A 25,678-nucleotide genomic window follows, 5' to 3' on the forward strand; every position below is an offset into this window, starting at 1 on the left:
ATATCCATCAGTATATTTCTATCTATACTTTGCCATATATCTTCACTTATATAAAATAGTCACTACTTTTAAGATGTCTTTATTTTTTTTTCCTTTTTTGGCTTTTTGGACAACACCCGGTGACGCTCAGGGGTTACTCCTGGCTATGCACTCAGAAATTGCTCCTGGCTTGGAGGACCATATGGGATGTTGTGATATTGAACCGTGGTTCATCCTAGGTTAGCACTTGCAAGGCAAATGCCCTACTGCTGTGCCACCGTTCCAGCCCCTACTTTTAAAATTTCTAAGAATAGCATAGGAAAGTAGTATGTGTAGATTACCAATCTAGAAAATAATAATACATTTTGTATCTAGTCACACAGTACATTTTTAAATGAATTCAAAAGGATTTAATTTAAGTGAAAAGTGGAGGCACAGAAACAGAAGAAAATATAGTTAAGGGCCCGGAGAGATAGCACAGCGGCGTTTACCTTGCAAGCAGCCGATCCAGGACCAAAGGTGGTTGGTTCGAATCCCGGTGTCCCATATGGTCCCCCGTGCCTGCCAGGAGCTATTTCTGAGCAGACAGCCAGGAGTAACCCCTGAGCAAAGCCGGGTGTGCCCCCCCCCAAAAAAATATATATATTTAAATATTTAGTTGAACTTTAAGTAAAGAAAGACTTTCTAAGAATTAAACTTGGGGGATGAAGGTGGAGAGATTGTGCAGTGGGTAAGGCACTTCATTTGTAGGTAGCCAACAAGGATGATAGCCAATTATATATACTCATCCAGCACTACCAGGACTGCTCCCTGAGCACAGTGCCAGGAATAAGCCCTGAAAAATGCTGGGTGTGGTCTAAAATATAAAGTAATAAAAATAACATGTTGAGGGAAAATCACAAAGGAAAATGCCAAGAGACTTAACAGTCAAATATAGAAAAAAGGCCTGAATGTCAAGAAACTATTAAAAGGCTGAAAGAAAACAAATGGTTTCCGATGGTTCAATAGGAATTCTGAACACAATAGAAAAATTTGAAAAGAGCCCAAACAATTTGTGGAATAAAGAAACGCAGTGAACATATGAAAGACATTAAGCCCCTATTGATAATTAAATACATGCGAAATACAACAGTGGAAATATATTTTCTCCCCCCCCCCTTTTTTTTTCTGTTTGGGTCATACTCGGCAGAGATCTTACTCCTGGCTCTGCACTCAGAAATTGCTCCCGGCAGGTACGCAGGACCATATGAGATGCTGAGATTCAAAACACCATCCATCTGGGTCAACTGCGTGCAAGGCAAATGCCCTATTGCTGTAAAAAGTGCAAAAAAATGGTATTCCATGCAAGAAAGAATTAAATAAGCAGGATAGTCTTACATAATCATAATAGAAATATAAGTTGATTCAAGCTTCTTAGAAGGTTTAGTAATTACACTTCAGAATTATGATAAAAAAATACCAGTGATTTATATGTATAGTGTATAACTAAAGGCATTTTGATGACAGTGAAATAATTGAAAACAATCTATAACTTTTCAAGAAGAAACTGATTTTTCCCTCGTTTTTTATGGAGGAACTCTGATTTCCAGTACTTTTATGATAGAGTTTCATGCACACAAAGTGTATCAGAAACACACTCTCTCTTAGAATATCATCTTCTCTCCATTGGTGTACCATGAACCTCTCCCTTGTTAAGCTCAGTTCTTTGGGCCAGTTCTCAGCTTCTGTTCCCTTTGGCCATTTCTTATTACATTACTAGGAAATACTCACTCAGGGGAGTAGGGTTTTGGACCACACTCCAAAGTACTCAGAGTTATTGCTGGTGAATTTGGTGGACCCTGTTGTGCTGGAAATCGAACCACGGTCACCCTCATGTAAAACATGCATTTTATTAAGCCATGTACTTGTCACCAGCCCCAAGAAGAATCTTTTTGTTAGTTTGCTTTTTTATTTTGGGGCCATATCTAGCAGTGCTCAGGGCTTACTCCTGACTGCGCTCAGAAAATTATTTTTGTCAGTTCTTGGGGGATCTTTTGGAATGCCAGGATTGAACACAGGTCTACTGGATGCAAGGGAAATGCCTTACCCACTATACTTCCGCCTCAGGAAAATGATTTCCTTAAACGATATTACTGCATACATTTTCAAATGTTCATTGAGAGGGATTTGTTCTTGAGAAATGAACTACTTTTGAATCTTATCAACTATGCTCAAATCAGAAAAGAATCTGTTTGTGTCCTCTTTACCCAGATTAAAAGGAGCAAGATTTCTCTCTGATTTTCTGTATCTCCCCTTCCTTTATTTTTCTGAAGTATTTTTAAAGTAGATCAGCAGACATCATGCCAGAAATCTACCTCCTTATGCCTTCATACATTTCTTATTTTTTTGAAAACTGACCTCCTCCTGCTTCATCCCAGTGTTGTTTTCATTACAAATACAGTTTACAAAATTTCTTTGCCTTTGAAAAAAAAATTTCTTGGCCTTTGAAGATAACCTCAATTATCAACAAAAGGTTGGGTTGCTTTTTTTTATTTTACCCACAGGCTGTCAAACATTTTTTCTAAAGAATCAGTGAATATTTTTAACCTTGCTTGCCAGATGATCTCCATCCTGATGATTTAACTCTGCCATTCTACCCTGAAAGCTACAGTAGACAATATGCAAAGGCCTGGGTTTGGCTGTGTTCCAGTAACATTTTATTTACAAAAGCAGACAGAGAATAGGATTTGGCCAGCAGACTGAAGTTTGCCAGCCTCCGGTTTGACTTATTATCCTGTTCTCCGTTTGTTTTGTAAGGTGGGTATTAGCTTTGAAGCCAGATTAGACCCGAGGGTGTGCGTGAGGCGTGTGTGTGTGTGTGTGTGTGTGTGTGTGTGTGTGTGTGTGTGTGTGTGTGTCTGTGTGTGTGTGTGTGTGTGTCTATATGTGTGTGAGAAAAATATTTTATAAGGAGTTCTGTTTCTCTCCAGGATTCCTAAGGAACATAGTGCCTGTTTTTTTCACTGTTAGTAATGCTAACAATATTCTGTGGGCACAGTTGAATGAGGTCTGATCCCTTCTCTACGAACTTCTTACCAGCTTTTTTGTCTAAGGGTACTACTATCCATTGTGTTTTTTGCACAAATCAGTTATTTCTTAAGAACTGGCAAAATAGTGATTTTCTACTTGTTATTCCTCGTACTTTCTTAACCAGACTGCTTTGTTGGAAGAAACTTTCAATATCAATGAGGGAATGATTTAAACTGAAATATAGGGACTATTTTTTATAAAGAGGACACAATGCTAATTCTTTTCTTTTCATTGCTTAATTTCAGTATAAAGAATTAATTCCTGGGTCACTGCCATTGAATTTTAGTGAGTTAAGACAGAGTTGACTAAAAACATTCTTTAGTTTTGTTTTGTTTTGTTTTGTTTTGGTTGATTAGGTTTATTGTTGTGGTGGTGGAGGAACAGATTTGACTGTGACTTCCCTTTTTTAAAATAATTTATTTTTATTGTAATTGGGACCAGATCCATTGGTTCTTGGGCAAGTGGTGTTCAAGGAATCATATGATGTCAGGGTTCAAATCCAGGGTCTTATACATGTATGTACTCCACCACCAGAGTCCTCAATCCCCAACCCCCAAATTATTTCTTTTGTCCCCCTATTCACAAAAAAAATCAACAAAGGGCCTGGACTGAGGTGTATATGGGGTGCATTTACTGTACCTCCTCTTTCTCTACAGTCAGTGTAAAGAGCACAGCCTGTGGTAAGCATTGGGAGGCCTTATCTTTTCTTTTCTTTTTTTCATGTATATATAAAAAAAAAAACACTTCACCAGTACAACATTCCCATCACCAATTTATTTTTAAAACATATATAATAGTTACAAGTCATTGTACTTATTCTTTGATTTTCAGATTATTCCAACTTTGACCATGAAAGACCCTTTAAATTGACTCATATTAGTCTTTTAAAATTTCTTTCTAGCCTAACAAGTTATAGGAAAAGTTGTTAGCAGCGGACTAATGAAATTTTCTATTAAATATTTTGAAAAATCAACGAAATGAAGGCAAGCATGAAAGTAAATAATATTGAATGAAAACCAGTGGTTTAGAAATATGTCAGATTCCTGGTTGGTTTTATGGTTTTTGGTTTTGTTTTGTTTTGTTTTGTTTTTCATTTTTTGTTTTTGTTTCTTTTTGGGTTTGTTTGTTTGTTTGTTTTGCTAGTATATTCTAGGAAAATTTTATGCCTCTATTTTTTTCTCTTTGATCTCTTCTGCATTGCAAATTAAAATTAACTTAAAAGTTAGCAACCCATAAAGAAGATGACCATTAATTTATCAGGTATCTTGTGTATTTAAAATAAAATTCAGTGCTAGAAAAGTAATTAGAAGGGCTGAGCACATACTTTTCATGCATATAACTCAGTTTTAATCCCCAAAACTGAAGGTCCCCATGCATACCTCTGGAAACCATTATAGTCCCTGAACATTTGTCAATATGGCTCCCAATACAAATAAAATTCAAGTTATTTTAAATAATTTATGCTCACCTTTTCCAGAATTGTAAGTAGAGTCATTGTACTGTTATTAAAACCAGTCCTTATTCTCAGAGAACTTATAATGTAAAATCGAAATATATATATGTAATATAAAGATAGATTGAAGAATAGTTATTTATCCTCAGGTCTACATTGTAATCAATACCTATTTTTCCCATTTTTCTTGCATTTTAAAGTTATATTGACTTATTATGTTTTTAGTGAGTAACATATTGATGTGATTCACAACACAGAAAGATATAGACTGAATGTCTCTTCTGTCTTTTGAATCCATTCAACCTGTTTTCTATCTTAGAAACCTAAATTAGATCTTCAGGAAAAATTTCAGAATAAAATAGCTTAGTCAAAGGATATCTATATTTGCAATTTCAATCTTCAGAATCAAATGTGCTCTGGAATTCCAGAGGCAGAACTTTGGAATCAAAAGGTTTCTATATTTATGATTTAAATTTTTGATTTTTATTGTAGTTTAGTTATGAATAGTATTAGCATTTATATTTTATTTGTCTCATATTTTATGGGGCTTAATAATTTATTTTTCTAGTCTGCAATTGGAAAATAGTATGTGTGTGTATATATATATATATACACACACACACACACACACACACACACACACACACACTACTCTTTTTTTTTTTTTCGAACATTGAGTGGAGCATGGGACATTGTTCAATATTTCTTTTGTTCATCTATTGGATTTTTTTTTTTTGTTTTGTGAGGCCACTCCAAGCAAAGTTTGTCCTACTTCTGGTTTGGCAATTGCCTCTGACAATCCTTAAGGGACCATGTGGTGTTGGGGATTGCAAACAAAGCATGTGCTTGGTCCATTAAGTTATCTTTCTGGCCCATCATTCAATTTTATATGTATGTTTTTAATGAAGTGATAGTTATTATGTGTAATAGATTTTAAGTTATAAGTAGAGGATGGATGGATGTGTATATGTGTGTATTTCTGTATGTTTTAAAATTAAAAATTGCCCTTTTTACTAGACTAATCATCTTCACCATACTTTTTCTGAAGGGGATGGACAAAGTTTACCTTATTCTCTTTTTTTTTTTTTTTTTTTTTTTTTTTTTTTGGTTTTTGGGCCACACCCGTTTGACGCTCAGGGGTTACTCCTGGCTATGTGCTCAGAAATCGCCCCTGGCTTGGGGGGGACCATATGGGACGCCGGGGGATCGAACCGCGGTCCTTCCTTGGCTAGCGCTTGCAAGGCAGACACCTTACCTCCAGCGCCACCTACCCGGCCCCAAGTTTACCTTATTCTCATGAATTAATTATTAATATACCAAACCCATCCTGCATTGTACTTGCTCTCCTCAAACTTTCAAGAAATGTGAAACACCAAAATTTTTGCCATTCCCTTCCAGAGAGTTAATTCATAGTGACTTTAGAAATTGTTTCCATTGATAATTTATTTATATTAACATATAATTCTAGAGAACAAGATCTACTGTCAAAGCAGAATTTAAGTGGATTTGATTTTTTAAATCACTTGTCATCAGTGACAAGGTATTGAGGTACATAGATTAAGGTACATAGATTGAGGTACATAGATTAGACACAAATAAATCAGCCTGACTTTACTGTTGGAATATATATACATATACATATATATATATATCATATATATATTGTTGGAATATCCTATTGGGGCTAGGAATACAGCAATTATTAGGGTGCATATCCAACATTCATTTAACTTGGTTTAGTTTCTGGATCTCATGGTTACCTAAGCAGCCCTAGATGCAACAGTAGAGATCTTTAGCAATGCCACATGTGACCCCAGGGACCTACAGCACTGTCCAGGTGTGTCCGTGGTTCAGGTAATCCCGGAATAATCCAAGAAGTATCCCATCCTCAGGCCTTTGAATTGAATTACTGGCCCAGTTGACTGAATTACAAGTGGGATCTCTGAAACTCCTGAACACTTGGAAGGACCTTTCTCCCCCCAAAGTTTATGAGGTTTCTATGAAAATTATAATACATCTTTTAAAAAGAGTATTACTTTCTAAACAGTGGTCAGTTTTCAAATGTGATCATGAAGGTTAAAAGGGAAAGTGTAAAGTTAGGGAGAGTGGCCCCACAATATTTGTATACAATGTAGGAAAACCCCATAGGATATCCAAGGGAACTTCAGGTACATTCGGCTCAGTTGCCTTTGCTTGGGCTTTACTGCATTCTTTGAAATGTGCCTAATGTGGTAGGAACATGAAAGGCTCCATTGTTTTCTCAACTAAACTCTTGTTGCTTCAGGTCCCAGGAGGCAAAATAAACAAATGTCCCAATTTTTTCTCACAATTCACAGATATTCTTGACTATGGATCCCTTATAGAAATGATATATTTTGGTACATATACCCGATGTGGCCTTTTTTATGCACTTCATTAGGAGCTGGTTCGTGCAAGGCTTAATTGATGCATACAGTTTTTGGATTATTGGGTTGTTTTGCTTGGAATTGGTTTAATACTACACCTGAAAGTACTCAATATTACTCCTGATTCTGTGCTCAGGAATCACTCCTGGCAGTGCTTGGGGATGTTACAGTGTGCCCACTTGGATTGGCTGCCTGCAAAAGAAGTGCCTTAACTCCTGTACTATTTATTCAACCTGATATTGTTTAGCCAGTGATCACTGCTTATATTACGGTAGTTTCCCTCTCATTATGAAATACAGACATACATAGAGATATAGGGTGGTGACTAATTTTTGTATTGGTTGAAAGGCTGTATGAAGAAAATAAGTTAAAGACTTATTTGGGTATTAATCTTTTCATTTCCCTGCATTCTGAAGATACTGTTTATAAATATTAAAGAGAAGGGAAACACATCTCCAGGTGAAATTGTCTCTGCCTTCTCTAATGTACTGCCTAAAGAGCTTTCTGTTTTTAGGCGTGGAGGAATAGAACCATGGGTTTGATCCCTGGCACCCTATACAAGCATATAAACCCCAGAACTCTGCCAGGAATAAGCTCTCTGAGCACAGCTAGGAATAACCCAAATGCAAAAAAAATCAAGCAGAAACCTTCAATTCCAAATTGTTAGCCATATTTCTAATTCTATGTTAACACATAATCTTGAAATTATTAGTATTAAGCTCATGATGTATAAAAATGACCCAATGCACCATATTTCCAGCTCCGGGTGAGTGGGTCTGAAGGAGGGTCACCACATGAAATAATCCAGACCAGTATGAGGGTGAAACACATGTAGTCTGTCAATCTTCTACCTCATGTTGAGAGACAGTGCCTGCCAGAATTGTAAATTTTTATTGAGTACAGAGACCACCCCCAGGTTGGGGAGTAGGACAGAGTTAGTATAGCTCAAGCTGTCCTGAGCCAGTCCTGACCAGATTTATATGTAAGAAAATCTGTATTTTGGGGAAAAACTAAGTTGTAAACAAATAGATACAAGAAAACCAGGGATTATCTTTGTTTTGGGTAAAACAAGGTTTATCTTATTTTATCTTTCCAAAGAACTGACAATGATGAAAACATTATTTCTTATGTTCATAAGAACATTCATTATTTCTTATGTTCATATGTTCATTATGTCTTATGTTCAACTTCATAACTTTGGTCATAAAATCAAACTTTCATTTACTTTCTATTTAAGTACAATTTTGATGGCTTCTCAATATTGAAAATTCTTTAATTTAGCAGCGCTGGAGATTGAAGCCTGGACCTCACACATGCTAGGTGCAAATTCTCTTATGCCTGAAATTCTTGTATCTGATCTCATTGGGTCTAATAATTTTCAAAATATAAAGGATTGGGCATGGCTAGGTAGAGTATGAAGTATAGATTTCAATTATTTATTTTATATCTTCTAGAAGAAGTCGTTTATGAAACTCATTTTAAGCAAATACTCGTAAGGTCAATAGGTGGTTTTGGATGATTGTCCTCCATTTATTAGGGTTTATTTACTTTGGGATTGGAATCAAGAACAAGGCTCTACTGAGGCAATGTGCAGACCTGTTGAGCCTTGCAAAAATGCTGGAATCTTGTCTGAGTAATTATCAGCTTTGCACCTTTATAGAAGAGCTTGAATTTCTCCAAGTTGAAATTTAGGACATGCAAATGTAAGAGAAAGGTAGATAAAAACAAGTGATGAAAAATATGAACAATGTTAACTGTGAAGGCTCTCATCAGTCTTTAACTCGGGGTCAAAGAGTCTTCAGGAGTTCAGGAAGAACAGAGAATATGTCATGCAGAAGCAGTGACAGCAGGCATAAATAGTGCACTAAAAATTTCCATAAATGATCCAGTAGGGTTCTGCACATATGATTCCGCCTGCTCAATTTGAAAAGCATATCAAAATGAACAAACCATTCACTTCTCTCAATGTACTTGGTCCTCTCAACAGTGCTATTTGAAAATGAATAAAGGCCCTAAAATGAAGCAAAGGCAGTTCTGTTTTATACTGATAACTAGTTATTATACTTTTATTGTCTTTATTCAGCATAGTGATATAATTTAAAATAATAAATTATTTTAGTTCTGTTATTCATAAAATATAAGTTTCAAAATAGTATAAATTTAGTTGTCATCTAATTTGTTACTGATTAACAGTTGATATTCTCTTTATCAAGATAACTGTCTAAAAGTAATGGGATATGAAAAGAGAGTATTCAATGGAGTTAATCTGGAAAGTAAACAGAACACATTTATGCAGCATCTTGGTCTTTATCCTTTTAGTTTCATTGAGAAATGGTTCCATTTACACATTTAAACCTTACTCCTCTAAGGGTAAGACTTGAGTCAATAGATGGATCCACACGGATTGTGAAGTGAATTTACCACCATCGAGTCAATTAATATCCATCTTCTTAAATGCAACTGCTTCCTGTCTTACAGATGACACGGGTTGTCCAAGTAGCCAGTCGGTGTCTCCTGTAAAGACACCCCCGGATTCTGGAAACATCCCTGTTGGATTTTGCCCTGGAAATGATGCTGATTTTATCAGAAAGAAATGCACAATTGGAATGGCTAGTGAGGGAGGCCTTCAGTCAACTCGACATAAGAAGGAATCAAAGTCAGGCCTTATAAAACCAGGTGAGTGAACGTTTTTTATGGCTTTATCAAAACTACAGAATTTTGGTAACAGACATTCTACTTTTCTCATTCTTTAACATTGTCCTGCTAGTTGCTAGTGTACTTAGTTCTCTAACAGCATTCATCACTCTTTGCGGTGAGCTTCAAATTGTGAGCCAGTCCTTCTGGCTCTTCCAGCCCTTAATTATTATCTCTGGGCCTTATTACAGTAATGTCTTTAATTTTTCTTAAAACCCATAGGTAAGTGATACTATTCTGTGTCTATCTCTCTCCCTCTGACTTATTTCACTCAGCCTGGGGGGGGGGCATTGGTGATGGGAATGTTGCACTGGTGAAGGGGGGTATTCTGTTTATGACTGAAACCCAACTACAAATGTGTAATCAAGGTGCTTAAGTAAAGATTTATATATTTAAAAAATCAAATCAAAACAGATAGAGGAACAACATGTTAATGCAGTACTTAAAAAATACAGGATTTTGCATTTGAAATGAAACACATGAAGATTGAGGTGTAGAACATAAAGACTTCAACACTCAACAATATATTTTACTTAAGGAGTTTGAGTAGATTGTAGGATATTTTCAGGATTAGTGGTTAGTCATTAAGCATAGTGTTATATTCATCCAGTATACAAACATCTCTAAAAAGCAGAGCTGAGGCGATGTAGGCTAGATTGTCTAACAGACATTAAACTGTATAATTCTATCAGAAGCTATTCCAAGAAATTGTACATGGTACCACTGAAGTACCTACAAATTATGAAAAAATAAAAATCAAGGAGATGATCTTGATCTAAATTTATAACAATCTAGTCAACCTAGTTTTAAATTTTTCTTTAAAACAAATATGAATATGATGTTACATAGACATGTTTTCAATAATCATAAAAGTACTTATATTTTGTTAACTCTGGTCTGAAGTGGCATTGGTTTAGGTGCCATGAACATTGGGAAAGATCACTTTTCATAATTTTGCAAGATATGAAGTATTGTGAAACAGAAATAAAGATCGTATATGAACAAATACAACTTTGGTAAAATTACAGGTATAATTATGAAACAGGAGAACATTAGCATTGGCATTGAGGAAACCTTTTATTTACCCTAACATTCATAACTATTTTATACAGATTTCTGAGCCTAAAATGATAGGTTCAAGGCTTTTGAAAGTCCTTATTTCTTACACTGACTTCTCATTTTTGTTTGCTGATGATGTCATTGTACAAAGAGCTTAATCAGCTTTGTAGCTATAGAGCCATGGATTGGTCCTATCTCCTCTTTCATCTCTCTTTACTTTCTTCCTCTTAAATAATTGATAGGAATCTTAATGGATTATTCTTCATCTTGCTTTCTGTCAACCAAAGAGAAAGCAAGAGCAAAAAATTAAAACATGAAAGCAAACTCCTATTGCTTTTAATAGTTCCGGATGCATGTCTGACCTGATGAGTTTAATAATAGTTTTTCTGTTTGGGAATATTATAAGAAAAAGAATGATATGCAGTGGTGAGTACTGCAATATTGTCATCTCATCACAAAGGCTGGCTTTATATTTGAGATTAAGTGGTGCAGGAAAGAATGTCAGTTTCTTAGATCCCAAAGAAAATACAGGTTGAAGAAAATTAAAAATTTGGATGCTAGCTGAAATTATTTTGTCTTTGTTATACCCTCACTCTTGTCTCTTCAAAAATAATTAAATATTGCAGAGGTGGGATCCAAGGAAACTCTTAAGGCAGAAGACAGGAATGCAGAAAAAATAAGCAAGCTTAAATGGGAGTTAATGTATCATTACTGGACTGGGAATATGGCTCAGTGGCAGAGCATATGCGTGCCTGTGTAATCTTCAGCACACACACAGTCACAATGTACAATTATCATTTTTTTCCAACAATTATATAGGAGCAATCATATGTCAGCCATAAAATTTTAAATGTGTATACACACAGAACTCACATTGAGCACATTCCTAATCCTGAAGAAGGCAATCATTTATCTGGCTAAAAGCTGCTTAACATGTTAGTTCTTCAAGAAAAAAATGCCCCCTCAAAATAAAAGAAAGATGGCTGCATTTCCTGTTTTATTTTTTTATTCAAGTCCTTTGAGATTATTAAAGCCGTAGATCATATGCATAAAATAGCAAGGACAGTTTCTGATGTTTCCTGAAGCTCCTTATTCAGAATTTACTTAGTTCAGTAAACTTCGCCCAGAAGGAATGCTTAAAACACCTCTTTTATCAGTTGTTTCTTATTGGTGCTCATAAGCATCCTTACTGCCTAGGCATTATGATCTTTTATTCATTTGCGTTGGTCTGATTTTATTTTTTTGCACTTTCTTTGCATTTAACCAACATAGAAGGGCTATCTAAAATTAATTTGTTGGTTGTCTGAAATTCCTCTGACGTCACTGAAAAGGTTGGAATGGACCCTAATTCTGTGTAATTCTCTTTGTATTGAGAAAAATCTGCAGCATGACCTATAGTCCTCTGAACTTTCAATGTAGTATCTCTGTCAGCCTCATAAATATGAAGAGGAAATCCTGGAAGGGAGACCCCTGGCTGACTCCAAAAACGTATAAACTATAAAGAGGTCATTTGTTAGACAAGATGAAACTGCTCCCCAACTGAAGCATGCTGCCTCCTCCACGCCCAAGTAACCATCCCTCTTCAGCGCCAACTAGTCTTTGCTCTCAATGCACGCCCTACTTGTTTGAAATGAAGCTCCTTTGCCAATATCAATGCATTAAAATAGCAAGTAATTAGTGCTCCTGAAGATATTTGGAAGCTCTGTATAACAGGGAATAACGGGAGCCTATTTAATTTTAGATCTGTTGTTCTAGATTCTGGAAAATGCTGGTTCACCTTAGAATGAAAGTATTAAAATTCCCTTTCCCAAGTTTCTGAAGCAGAAGTCACAGGATGTCTAGAAGGGCATAGGAAGGTGTGTGGAGCCAGGCTTCCCTTTTCCAGCAAAATAGAGAGACCCACACAGCAGGAAAGATGTCTTTCCTTCTCTCTCAGTCCCCAGCCAGGCAGTTCTGGAGCTTCTTGGAAGCAATGAACAGTGAGGCTTTTGTCATTTTGGTTTTTCTTGTTTAATGCCTGTACAGTTTTAATTCCAAGTTCCCACCAAAGAAGCAGAGTATGCACCCTACTGTCTGGTTGCATCTTGACTTTGTTTTCACCTTTTCTTTTTGTCTCCCTCACCCCACCTTCCCCATATCAGTGATTTATGTTGAGTTCTCATATTTGACAATTTTTGTTTGTTTGTTTGTTTGTTTGTTTGTTTGGGGCCACACCCGGCGGTGCTCAGGAGTTACTCCTGGCTGTCTGCTCAGAAATAGCTCCTGGCAGGCACGGGGGACCATATGGGACACCGGGATTCGAACCAACCACCTTAGGTCCTGGATCGGCTGCTTGCAAGGCAAACGCCGCTGTGCTATCTCTCCGGGCCCATAGTTGACAAATTTTCCCCTTATTGGTTTATACTTGCAGTGCTGCCATATCCTGACCCATCAGGATATTCCTGGCCTTCTCTTCACTATTCTCCAAAGTTCTTTTTCTCTCCCTCCTCCCTGCCTCCTCAGTCACAGCTCTGTTGATCATATATATGTATAATTCAAGCTTGGTTTCCATTTCAACTTTTCATGTCCATCATTTCAGCCAACATTCAGGACTGGTTCACCAGAATTGTATCAGATTGTATCAGAATTCACCAGATTTGTACAAACCCAAGAAATGTTTACATGAGAAAGGAGACCCTATTTTTCAAGGTGGGGAATTTGTATAGTATGCAAGACACATGAGGAAAATGGGGCAAAAAGATGACATCAAAGTCAACATCGTTACTTCTTATAACTTGTCAGAATACTGTGCCATAAATGTATGTGCTAATACAGGTTCAAAATCCAATTAGATTTTTATTGTTGTTGTCACTATTGTATATATCATCATCATTTTCATCATCTGGTAATGCTCAGTGACTACTTATAGATAGCTATTTATGCTATAGCTATATCCTCTAGATCAGTGGTCCTTAAACTATGGCCCGAGGCCCACATATTGTATTTGTATCTGTTTTGTTTCTTCATTGCAAAATAAGATATATGCAGTGTGCATAAGAATTCGTTCATAAGTTTTGTTTTTACTATAGTCAGACCCTCCAGTGGTCTGAGGGATAGTGAACTGGCCCCCTGTTTAAAAAGTTTGAGGACCCCTGCTCTAGATGCTTAGGGATCATGCCCAACAGAGCTCATAATGTACCCCTATCTCTTACTGCAACCATGCATTCAGCCCGTGCGAAATCCCTCCAACCCCAGTTGGAATTTATTTTATTTTTTAATCCTTCAGCCTAAAGGCTTCTCCTCTTGTTTTGTGTGCAGTCAGTTTTCCTAATGAGATTTTTTTTCCACCCTGAAGAGAAAAAAACTAAATTGGATTACAGCTCAAGAACTTCATGTGAAAATTCTGAGCTTTGCAAAAGGCTTGATTTACAAGAAAGAAAGAAAATGGAAACCAAAAAAAAAAAAAAAAAAAAAAAAAAGACCCAGTATCATTGTTTGTATAAATAGAAGTACTAAATCCTTTCTTTTTGGGGAGCTGGGAAACAATGCCACAATTTAAACAAACAGAAAATTTTAAGGAAATCAAACCTTTTCCCTAACCAGTGAAACAAGGAGGCAGGGAGGAACACTTGCCCATGGTTACTAGTTTCAAAAAAAAATGCACATTTAGAAAGTGAAATGTTGAAATCTGCATTTGAAAGATGTCACTATATCCTTTCTACTAAGTTAGTATTCCCTTGTTATCAGACACCAGTCAGGCAATTGAAACTAGAGAGCCAGCCAAATGAACTATAGTAACCTCACAATAATAACAGAGTATTGGCTCCTTGAAAAAGGTGATTTCCCTCCTTCAGAGTCATTTGCTAGGAACCTCTGAAGATACCTCTAGCTTAGTGATGAATCAGCCCTGGTTCCCTAAGGCCCCTACAGAGCAGCATAGAACCTACAGGTTTTTTGCACTTACCACAGGCATTTCTTTGGCTTCAGAGCGAGTTTTGTGACATGAAAACAGCAGAAAAACAACTTACCTACTGGCAACTGAGTCTGTAAAAGATTTGAACTTCTTGAACTAGAGGAGAGTTGAAATGTCTGAGCTTCTTTCTAGGTTTCCCAATTTATCCTATTTGGTAATGGCAGAAAAAAGTGGAGGTGGGGGAGGAGGGCTGTCATGGGTGACACAATAGCCACCAGATTCCAAGGGTTCAAATCTATAAAGTTCCATTTAATAACTCTGTGTTTCTCAATGACTTGTGAATTTTATGAAGCACAGTAGTTGGCATCTGTGAAATGGGTCATTGTGAAGAGTAAATAGAAATAGAATCCAATGTCAAGACCCCCACCTGCTGTATCTGACAACTAACCCCTCAGTGAATGTTAAGGCAGGCTTTTCTCAACCCTTAAAGTAGGCAACAACCCTTAAAGTAGTCGTGGCTAATTTCACACGCTTCCTTTATTGAAACAGTCTTTCAAAGTTTCACACCAAATTTGTGTTTGAAACAATTTTTAGCTTGTTTTATTGTCCCCTTTCACTTCATACAGGAGAAGTGTTTGCTCCAGACAAGACAGTGTCTGGGGCAAGAATGAACATCTGGACAGGAGCAAAGCTGGAGGAGTGAGAGAATAAGGAGCACTAAGAAGCAGAGTGTCTCTGACACATTTCAGTACTTGGTAGTGCCTAGGGCAGTAATGAAGGTTTGCAAAACAGATTGAGTCATTGTGCTGGTTGAGTTGGCAGAAGACGAGGTGTCTGAGGGCAGAAAAATTTTATAAACATTTTAGAAATAGTTTTGTGGAATGGAAAAGTTTAAGATGCTAGTGCTGAACGACAGTTTTGTTATATGGAAACTTTCTGCCTCCTTGCACAGCAATATTTTTTAAAATAACTTACTGTTTCAGGCAAAAGTCTACCAGCATCCCAGAACAGCCAAAAACCTAGGCTTGCCCTTTATTTCAGGCACTGAAATTCTTTTGAATACAACTGGAAGGACAGAATAAGGACATTGGCTGACACTCTCAAACGAGATGTTTTAAATTTCAAGCTAATATGAACTTGTTTAGTGTTGGTTTACACTTAGTCTTGCTCTGAACTACGACAAGGTACTCAGTAACTACTCTGTGATACTCGGAGGACCATATAAGATATTGGGAGTGAACCCATTTCCTGCATACAAGGCATGAGATCCAGCCTGTTGAGCTCTCCTTCTAGCCTAGTACAGGGTTTATTATCCCAGGCAAAACCCCAACATATTACACATTTAACCCTAAAATCAGAGCAAGGAAGGGACCGTAAACTCATATGATTTCAGGTGGGAAACTTAAAGCACAGAGACGTTAAGTAGCTCCTCCAAGGTCACACAGTTTGTAAGTGGATTTGAAGCAGGATAGTCTTTCTCCTAACTTAATGTGGTCTCAAAAGATAATCGCCTTCCAAATTTAATGTTTTCTCAAGCAGTGTTCAGGGAGCTGGAGGCAATTCCCAGTGATATTTAGGCAAGTTGTATAGGCCAGGTTGTGCTGGTTCAAACCTTGGCTCGGGTTATATGATCAGGACCAGGGAGGTTGGAAACCACCAGTGGTACTTGAGCAGTTTTGCTTGAGAGGTTTGCAGTGCAAGGAATTGAACTCAGGACCTGGGTCATCCCAGTCATGTGTTCCAGCTCTTAGAAAAATCTTCCTGGCCTTTGCTCCTAACTCTTAGCATTGCATTGGTTATGAGGTCTGCCTTGAAAGCAGTTATTTAAATTGCAGTTGGAGAGTGTTGACAAATGAGAAAGAAATGTTAATAAAGACAGGAATTATTTGTCTTTCATCTGCGCAGAGCCCCTGAAGCTTCTTATTAACTTAAATAATTTAGCTGAAAGAATACATATGGAGAAGTTGCTGTGATTGGAGATAACAAAACCATTGTACCATAATGTAACTTCAATGAAAGACAGAGTTGAAAATATAAGGCTGTGTGGCTGTAAAACAGTGAAATAAACCAGGAGACTGTGAACGTCAAAGGAATGTTAGAGCCTTCAGTGTTTTCCACTTAATCATGAACTAGTCCTTCCTCTACTTGTCAAGATATTTTATGCAGTTCTCCACATATTGTGATTCCTTTTGGCAGATGAAGACCATTAGACTTTGTCAACTTAACCTGGAGGGTTTGTTTAAAAACTGGAAAGAAATGTGCTTTCTCTCAAATGTGGCTTCCTCAGGATACTGCATGGAATAATGTGTGCTGGTATGTTGTGGTCTCTCACGTGTCCCCAGCAGAGATCAGGAAGGTGAAATACAGCTTCCCTGTGAATCATGGACTGAGTGTTTATTTTCATGCCAGGGTTGGCAATCATTACTTTCTCCCATCTGTGCTTTGGATGTTCAGCCCAATTAATGGGATGGTGCCAAATGGTCCCTTAATGATTTTTGCCCATGAATTAGTGAATTATAGTCCTCATCTTCCCAAAGGTAACTACCTTCCACATCCCAGATGTACTGGGGTTTATTGCATGTATAATATTCTAACCACTGACTTGGAGGCCCGCCAATTGCATACTAAGTGCTCTAATGTGCTGAGAAGGGATCCTTCAAGGTCTCTCAATACTCCAATAGACAACATACAGGGAAATAACTTTCTTGACTGCCAACATAAAGGAAAAAAAAAGCTGAATTTATGAGCCTAGATTTGTAAATCCTACAGATACAGGCACAGATATAGGTAGGTAGGACCTACCTCTCACAAATGGAAGAGACTGTACTTGCAATGTTTAAGGAATGGTTAATATCCTTAATCAGCATATGGCAAAAAACTTTGACACAGGAATTAAGAGACAGCCCAGGGGTGAGGAACATATGTGGGACCTCATGTTTTAGTATTGCATAGAGGCCTGAGCACCACTGGGTATAAGCCTAGATTCCAACATTGAACTTGGAGTGTCTCACAGTGTCCTTGTGAACTCTTGAAATCATTTTTTTATTAATATCTTTATTTAAACACCTTTATTACAAATATGATTCTAGTTGGGCTTTAGTCATGTAAAGAACACCCCCCCCCCTTCACCGGTGCAACATTCCCCCACCAATGTCCCAATTTTTACTTTGGAGAAGCAAGAAATGTATGTCAATTTTCAGGAGGAAGGGGGGGGGGAGAGAGAGAGAGAGAGAGAGAGAGAGAGAGAGAGAGAGAGAGAGAGAGAGAGAGAGAGAGAGTTTCAAAGTTTTATGTAAAAGTGCTATGTACTTTTAAGACACACCAGACCTCCCAAGTGAAAGGAAGCTAGGGGGGTAATGCCTTGACCTCTGTCTCTTCAGAGATATTAGGGGTTAAGTGGCTTATGCTGTAAAATTATGACCCACTTAGGTGCTGACAACAAGGTATGCTCATTTGAATATTTCACTCACTTAGTCTTGCATCACCTAGACCAGTTGCAGCTCACAGGTAGCAGCAAGTTATGGCATTAAGGTTGTGATTAAGTAAGTTAATACTTTATGAGATTGGCTTGTGTTCCAATATGGAAGGTCAAGAATGTTTATAGCATTGCAGGAAGATGATGACTGTGTCAGTGTAGAAAGGGAAAGAAGGGCCAAGAATCTGGTTCACATGGTTGAACTCATGCCTTGCATATCCAATAGCACTGGCAGGTTTGACCCTGGAAGTCCCCAGCAACCTGGATGTAGTCATCACAACAACTAAAGGTGGACAGAGAATGGAACTATTACATACCACAGACAAGAAGTTTCCTTCTACTAATTCTAAATACGGATCCTGGATATACATTGACTTGTTCTCCTTTATTCATTCCTTTGAACAAATATTTATATAGGAGTTACTCTACAATGTTGACATCATTGTTCTAGATCACAGCACTGAAACAAACAAAAATTAGATAAGATGCTCATTGTTGTTAGGCCTGCCTTAGTTATTTATTTGGGTTGAGAGCCACACCTACCCATGGTCAGGATTTAATCCTAGCTCTATGGTCAGGAATTATGCCTGGCAGAGTTTGGGGGAGGCCTCTGGAGTGCTAGGGATCAAACCTGAATTGGCACTGTGCAAGGCAAGTGCCCTATTATCACTCTGTCCCAGGTTGCCTTTTTAACAGGGGGATATACAGACATACAAACAAGATTAGTCCAAAGTAAACAAGGTCATGCTAGAGACATTCTTGTGTCTGGGGCATGTCAGTAGCTGGGCCATTTATCTGAACTGAAGATTTAACCAAGATTTTTTCCCAGGGAGGCAGCATGATAACTCAAGCAGAAGAGGAAGGGAAGTTGAGGCCTCTGGTATTAGAAGTAGTGGAAGAACAGTCCGGATTATCAGAGATGAAAAATTATCAGAGGCAGATATGACAAATTCATATTTTTCTCCCATTGAAATAGGATAATAAGTCGAAATAGTGCATATGACAGAATATAAGGTAGCCTTTTATATAGATAAAGTTTTAAAAATATTGTTTTCTAACTTGTGTAAACAATTAGAAATGTGAATTAAAAATTACTAATATATTTCCATTTGTTCAATAATACATATTTCTTTATATATCATACTAAGAAACTTTAAAGATTTATAGTTAATAATTGTATTCAATATTTTTCATTCCTAAAGATACATTCTTGGGGGGTTTGCTTTGATTTGGGGTCATAATCAATGGTGCTTTGGGGCTGTTGCTAACTATGATACTTGAGGAATAACAGTGCTCTGGAAACCTTGTGATATTGGGGATTCAGTTGGGGCTCCCAGAATGCAAAGGTTTGACCCAGCACTTTCAGCCATATTTCCTGACTCTTTATAAAAAAAATTCCTCTTTATATATAATGAGTTTGGCATAGGCAGTTTTGCCATTTTTTTCACATCTACAAAGAATGGAAGTTAGGGTTTCAGATGCTATAAAAAGAGACTTTAAAATACAGAAGCTAAAACCAGAAATTTGTTTTTGACAAAACAGCAAATAAATAAGGTGCTTTGGGTGAGCAAGGCTGATTCATAGTCTAGTTAGGAAGCTGCTAGGGACCAGAACCATTCATCTGATGGTTTTAAAGTCAGGACACAGAAGTGACAGATACCATTTCCAATTCTCTCCTGAGACAGGTTAGTCAAATGGACACCTACTATTATGGAAGAAGGAGAGAACAAGGCTGGTCTGAGAGAACACAGTACAAGTTGTCACATCTGCTCTAACCTGGGGACAGCTGGCTTTTCTCTTTCTCTAGAGATCTCTGCCTCTCTATGCCATTGTCCCAAGTTCCTAAGTGCAGTTAGAAAAGACTCTGGGCTTCACATTCACTTCAACTAATCCCTTGGCATTGTTGTTACTCAAAGTGATCATTAAAGAACTTGCCTTAGAATATACCCTGGGTTTGATCTTCACCCCCCAACACACACACAGTGATGCTTTGAAGGCTGGCAAAGCTGAACCACTTGACCAGGAGGGTAGGTCATATAATAAAATATGTGCTCACATGTGTGAGACCTCAGTGGCCAGGTGAGAGCCAGGCCTTGCTGGGTGTGACTCCTATTAAAAATGAAGGAATGGGGGCTGAAGAGATAGCATGGAGGTAAGGCGTTTGCCTTGCATGCAGAAGGATGATGGTTCAAATCCCGGCATCCCATGTGGTCCCTCGAGCCTGCAAGGAGCGATTTCTGAGTGTAGAGCCAGGAGTAACCCCTGAGTGCTGCAGAGTGTGACCCCAAAAAAACAAACTACAACAAAAAATTGAGGAAGGGAGATGACTCATAAAGTCAGACCATAGAAATAATCACAAAATTTGTCCTTGAATTCCTTAACCAATTTATTTTCTTCTTAAATTTTAATGGTTGCTATTTTTTTTACTATTTTTAAATAATATTTTTATTTAAGCACCGTGATTATAAACATATTTGTAGTTGGGTTTCAGTTATAAAAAAAAGAACACCCCTTCACCAGTGCAACCTTCCCACCACCAATGCTCCCCATCTCCTTCCTCCCAACCCTCCGCCTGTATTTGAGACAGGCATTCTATTTCTCTCTCACTACCATTGTCATGATAGTTGTCATGTAGTTATTTCTCTAACGGAACACACCACTCTTTGTGGTAAGCTTCGTATCGTGGGCCTGTCCTTCCAGTCCTCATTTCTGTTGTTTCTGGGAATTATTACAATAATGTCTTTTATTTTTCTCAAATCCCACAGATGATTGAGACTATTCTGTATCTATCTCTCTCCCTCTGACTCATTTCACTCAGCATAAAAGTTTTCATGTCCATCCATGTATAGGAAAATTTCATGACTTCATTTTTCCTTATGTCTGTATAGTATTCCATTGTGTATATGTACTATAGTTTCTTTAGCCACTCATCTAATGTTGAGTATCTTGGTTGTTTCCAAATTCTGGCTATTGTAAATAGTGCTGCAATGAATATAGGTGTGCAGAAGGCATTTTTGTATCATGTTTCTGTGTTCCTAGGGTATATCCCTAGGAGTGGCATAGTTGGATCATATGGGATCACAATTTTCAGCTTTTTGAGGAATCTCCAGATTGTTTTCCATAAAGGCTGGACTTTATGTTGCTGTTTGGGGACCACACCCAGTAATCTTAGGATTACTCCCAGCTATTCATTCAAGATTCATTCCTGGCAGTGCTGAACCGCTTCATCTTAAATAATTCTTATCTGCTGATCCTTTCTAGTACTGATGAAGGTCAATTGAAGCTCACGTGTCTTTTTCAAATTGCATTTGGGTTCAAAGAAGATAATTATGAGAGAGAAAAAGTTCCATAATAAGTGATGAGTCTATTGGGCTTTATAAAGACTCTAATGGAGGTGATTTCTTCTTTTCTGAGATGTAGTTGTCGAGGGAGGAATATGCCACTTTATATTTAGATATTGAATAGGGTGGCCTAGGTCATGTGTAGAGCAGGGAAATTGGAGAAAAAAGAAAGTGTGGTACCTTGAATAGTGAAAGAATATCTTTTCTTTTCATCTTTGGCTATGCTGTAGGAGATTAATTATTGCTTAGCTTTCTCTGGTTGCTTTTGAAAGTAATAAATTGGGTTAGGATCTAGCTGAGTATATGCATCATGATAAATGCTGGGCAACCCATATCTGCAAAAATCAGTGTTGATGTTTGTCAGAAGCTATGTTGGTCCCGACAGGGTATCGATTGCTGCTATGTAGTCTGTACTCAATTAATGATGGTTGATGTTGATTTTCACTTACGTCATTGTTGTGAGCTGAAGAACGAGGAAAGCTTACCCACAGCACACCTTTGAGGCATTTGAATGACTATGCACCAACTTCTTTTTGCTTCAGCTGGTGCTGCTGTATGGCAGAGACCTCCTCAGAATGACTGATATAATGCAAGACATTGTGGAGATTTAAATAAATGAATGAGGTTACTCTCAGCAGACTCAGCTGGAATATGCCCACAGTTGTCCTCAAGAGCCCTTCATTGCATTTTTTCTTGTGAACAAAGGTAGTCACTCTCTGTCCTCTTTCCTGGCCCCACTGTGAAATGCCTTGCATACATAAATAACTACGCTCCTTGGAGTTCTATCAAGCATTTTCCTCAATGCAAACCATTATTACATTTAGGAAAGTGTGAAATTTGAATGCCATTTCTGTCTTACCTATTAGGAGAGAATCATTGAGAAAGATGAAGGGGGTTTGTTCCAGGATCATTCCAGGATTAGCTGGGACTGTTGTGAAGGCACTTGCTGCTCTTGGACCATTTGGTCTGTCTCTAAACGCTTTGTGTCCATTCATAAGGGCGATGGCTCGATTTGAAATGCTGCAGTCACCAGGGAGCAGCTTCTGTGCTTTCCCCTGATAGGTTGGCCATCCCTCTGCCTCCTGTTGCTATGGTGCCCGGCAGAGTAACTTCTTTGCTCTGCTCTTGTAGCAGGCTCCGTCTCCATGGCTACCCCACTCAGAGACTCCACCAGAGATGAGTGCTACACACTGTTTCTGCATACAGCATACCCCAGCCTATGGTGGGAGGCTGTTTGCAGAGCCGTGTTTGCCATGAAAGTCTATGGAGCTTTCCTTCTAAGTAAGTAATATTAGTCTCATTAAGTAAATAATTATATGGGATCACAGAGGCTGTGCTCCGTGTGTGTGTGTGTGTGTGTGTGTGTGTGTATGTGTGTGTGTGTGTGTGTATGTGTGTGTGTGTGTAAATTTGATGGTGGAAGGCGAACAGGGCAGTCTAAAAATAAATCCTCAAAACACCACCTTACAGAGTCTGAATACAAAGTCTACCACCAAACTTAAAACACATATGCACACACAAACATATTACACTTGTCACTTGTAAGCTTGTTCATGCAGTTTGAAGCCAGGACGAAAAAAAATGGGCCACAGATGCTCCTGTATTAGAATAACTCCGAGCATTATTAACTCTCTAAGCTCTGAGTGTTACATGCCGCTGTTGAATAAATATGAAGTTGGCAGTACCTGGTGGTGTGCAATGGGAGTAGAAGAACACAGCCACAATTAATGCTAATTGGCATGGCACATAGTTTGCAGTGAGCCTCTGTGGAGGCCAAGACGTGATGTATGCATTATCTAGAGAGCCCGCTTCTGTGATCCTCTCTGATCCTCTGGTTCACCCCAAAAAAATATAGGGTACTTTCTCTCTGAACACTTAAGACTTCTCTCAATTGGCAATCCATTGAAATCCAGAATCTCTTCATTCTATAGAATTGAGTGAGGAAGTCTTATTATTATTGTTCTTGTTATTATTATTATTATTTATTGAGTTGATCTAATACTTCCTCTCTCCTGTATATTCAAGAGCATAAGGGCTGGGCTTGTGATGTTGTAAAACATGTGAATTATCTTAAAGCAAGTTTCATCTGCTGGGCAAATGACTAATGCCTGTGGTGTTCAAATTAATTAGTAGAACCAAAACAAAGACTTTGCATAAGGTGACTAAGCCCTAGTTGAATAGTGTTAAAATTATATACAATTAAGAATTTTTAGACTCACATAGTAGATAGATGGTATTAATGGCTTTAAACCAATGATAAAACATGAACTCTACTGGTTTAAAAGAGATTTATTTCTAATCATGTCATATAGAGAGCAATGATGGATTGTATATTCTCTTTATTTTCTGCACTTCTGACTATTCAAGCAAGGGACAGTCAGTGAGCTATACTTTTTCCAACTGTTAGTCATGGTTGACTTCTAAAGGTCCCAATTGATGGAAAAACCATCTTCCTCTGAGAATATGAATCACTGTTGTTGATTCCTCTGGCTTTGAATGCCACTGAGGTCATTTGTCATGATATATTACATCATTTAGGTCATCGTATAATTACTTTATAATTTTGATTCATGGATGGAGTAGTTCACCTATAAGGGTGTATGATGAACTTCGTAGATTAGAGTTTCAGAAACAACATCAAATTACTTTCCCCCCAATTTTTTTTGTCACATCAGTATAGCTGAAATCCTCTTTTCTCAATGTTTCTGTGATTATATTTTTGACCACATGTGAAAACAAGCATAACCTAGGTTTTTACTTTAACCTTAAAATAGCTAAATCATCTCTGAAACTCTTCCTCATTTGTAAAGTGAAAATGATATTGGTACCGAGGACATATGAGGTTACTTTGAATAGTCACTGATATAGCCAGGGGTACAAAGCCTGCAAATGTATTAGTTGCTATTGTATTATGTTTGTTGTAGGCACTGTCACCATCATTTTACAATGCCTAGTTGTCAAAGAAGACTGTAGTTCTTGAAGCTAAATAAAGCTTTTGGTTTGGTTCTACTAGACCTATCAAATTTCCTATCCAATACTTACTAAGAATCTAACTATAGGGTTGGCATTCTAATAGCAATTGCGGAATCATAATTACATAGGAATTTCTGTGTATATTAAAAATGTAGCTGACAAGATGTAAGATGTTCTCATTTTTTCCAAAATTGTGTGACTCTTTTTGTCTGGTAATTGGGATCTCTAAATATAGATTATAAAATATTCACCAATTAGTTTTATGACCACTACCACAATGAATATAATGTGGGATATCACAATAAAAATATAAGGTAATAGGAGTTAGACCATAGAAAAATTGAATATGTTTATAATTTAAAGTAAAAATAATGGGCTGGGGATGTGACTCCATGGTAGAGCACTTGATTTGTGAATGTGAGGCCCTTGATTCAAACTCCAACCAGTGCTAAATAAATCAGTTAATCTAGGTTTATATTTTTAAGGGGGTGATCTCTGATTTTCTTCCATGTATTTTTATATGTGCTGAATTAGGAAAAATTATTATAACACCATGATTTACCAAGTTGTTCATAATACATTCACTCTAGAAAATAAATATTCAAACACTAATCCCACCACCAATATGGCCTTCCTTTCACTGGTATCCCCATTTTTCCACCCTCTACCTGAGCCTATCCTCCTTGCAATCACAAACAAATTTACTTCCTATTATTTGTTGCAACAAAGGCAAATGGTATTACCAAAACTTAGATCATTAAGTGTCCATTTGAAATAATTGTTATATCTGTCCATGGTGTTACTAACGACAGTATCTAATAATTTACTGGTTAATGATTTAATGGTTGGTGCTAGTTGATCCTTCTATGTTATTGTTTAGGCTCACTGAGCTTGGTAGATTCCTATTTTACTTTCCCATCAGATTTCCTATGATACTACTAGGCTGACGTATTTAGGAAATGTTGAGCTTTCAATCAGCCACTTGGGGTCTTGCAATCCAGGATCTATTGATCTGAAACAAATATGGTACCTGAGTAGTTTGGTAAAGTTAAATTGTGAAGCTGGGCCATTTCATTTGGGTTTCTGAGGGTGTTGGTGGTGACTTCAAGCAGAAAGGTGAATCTGCCCTTAGAATTTCATGGAGGTATCAGATCAGACCAGATTATCTGGGAAGAGTCAGTGGCCATTATTTTCTTTTGGAGCTTGGTAGAGGAGCTGGTCCATTTTTTTCTAGGCTTGTATTTTAGCTCTTTTTTTTCCTTTCCTGAAAGGATTTTATTCAGAGTGCAGAAAATGACATGCTTTGAAGAAAGAGAGCATTTCATTAAGTTGAAAGTT

At 37.5% G+C, this 25,678-nt stretch overlaps 1 protein-coding gene and 1 non-coding gene across 5 annotated transcripts in view; one reads left to right on the plus strand and one right to left on the minus strand.

Annotated features, from left to right (window-relative positions):
• The window catches only part of SYBU (syntabulin), an 89,683-nt gene that overhangs the window by 25,805 nt on the left and 38,200 nt on the right, over positions 1 to 25,678 (plus strand). For all 4 annotated transcript variants that reach the window (XM_049773878.1, XM_049773875.1, XM_049773876.1 and 1 more), the window contains exon 4: positions 9,385 to 9,582. In XM_049773878.1, coding sequence (XP_049629835.1) covers positions 9,385 to 9,582 — 198 coding nt within the window. The remainder of the gene's footprint in view (positions 1 to 9,384; positions 9,583 to 25,678) is intronic.
• LOC126010178 (small nucleolar RNA SNORA51) lies at positions 3,614 to 3,745 on the minus strand. Its single transcript, XR_007496306.1, has one exon. It is a non-coding gene; the product is annotated as a small nucleolar RNA SNORA51 (small nucleolar RNA).

Source organism: Suncus etruscus, chromosome 5 (assembly GCF_024139225.1).
Source record: "Suncus etruscus isolate mSunEtr1 chromosome 5, mSunEtr1.pri.cur, whole genome shotgun sequence".
Lineage (NCBI taxonomy): Eukaryota > Metazoa > Chordata > Mammalia > Eulipotyphla > Soricidae > Suncus > Suncus etruscus.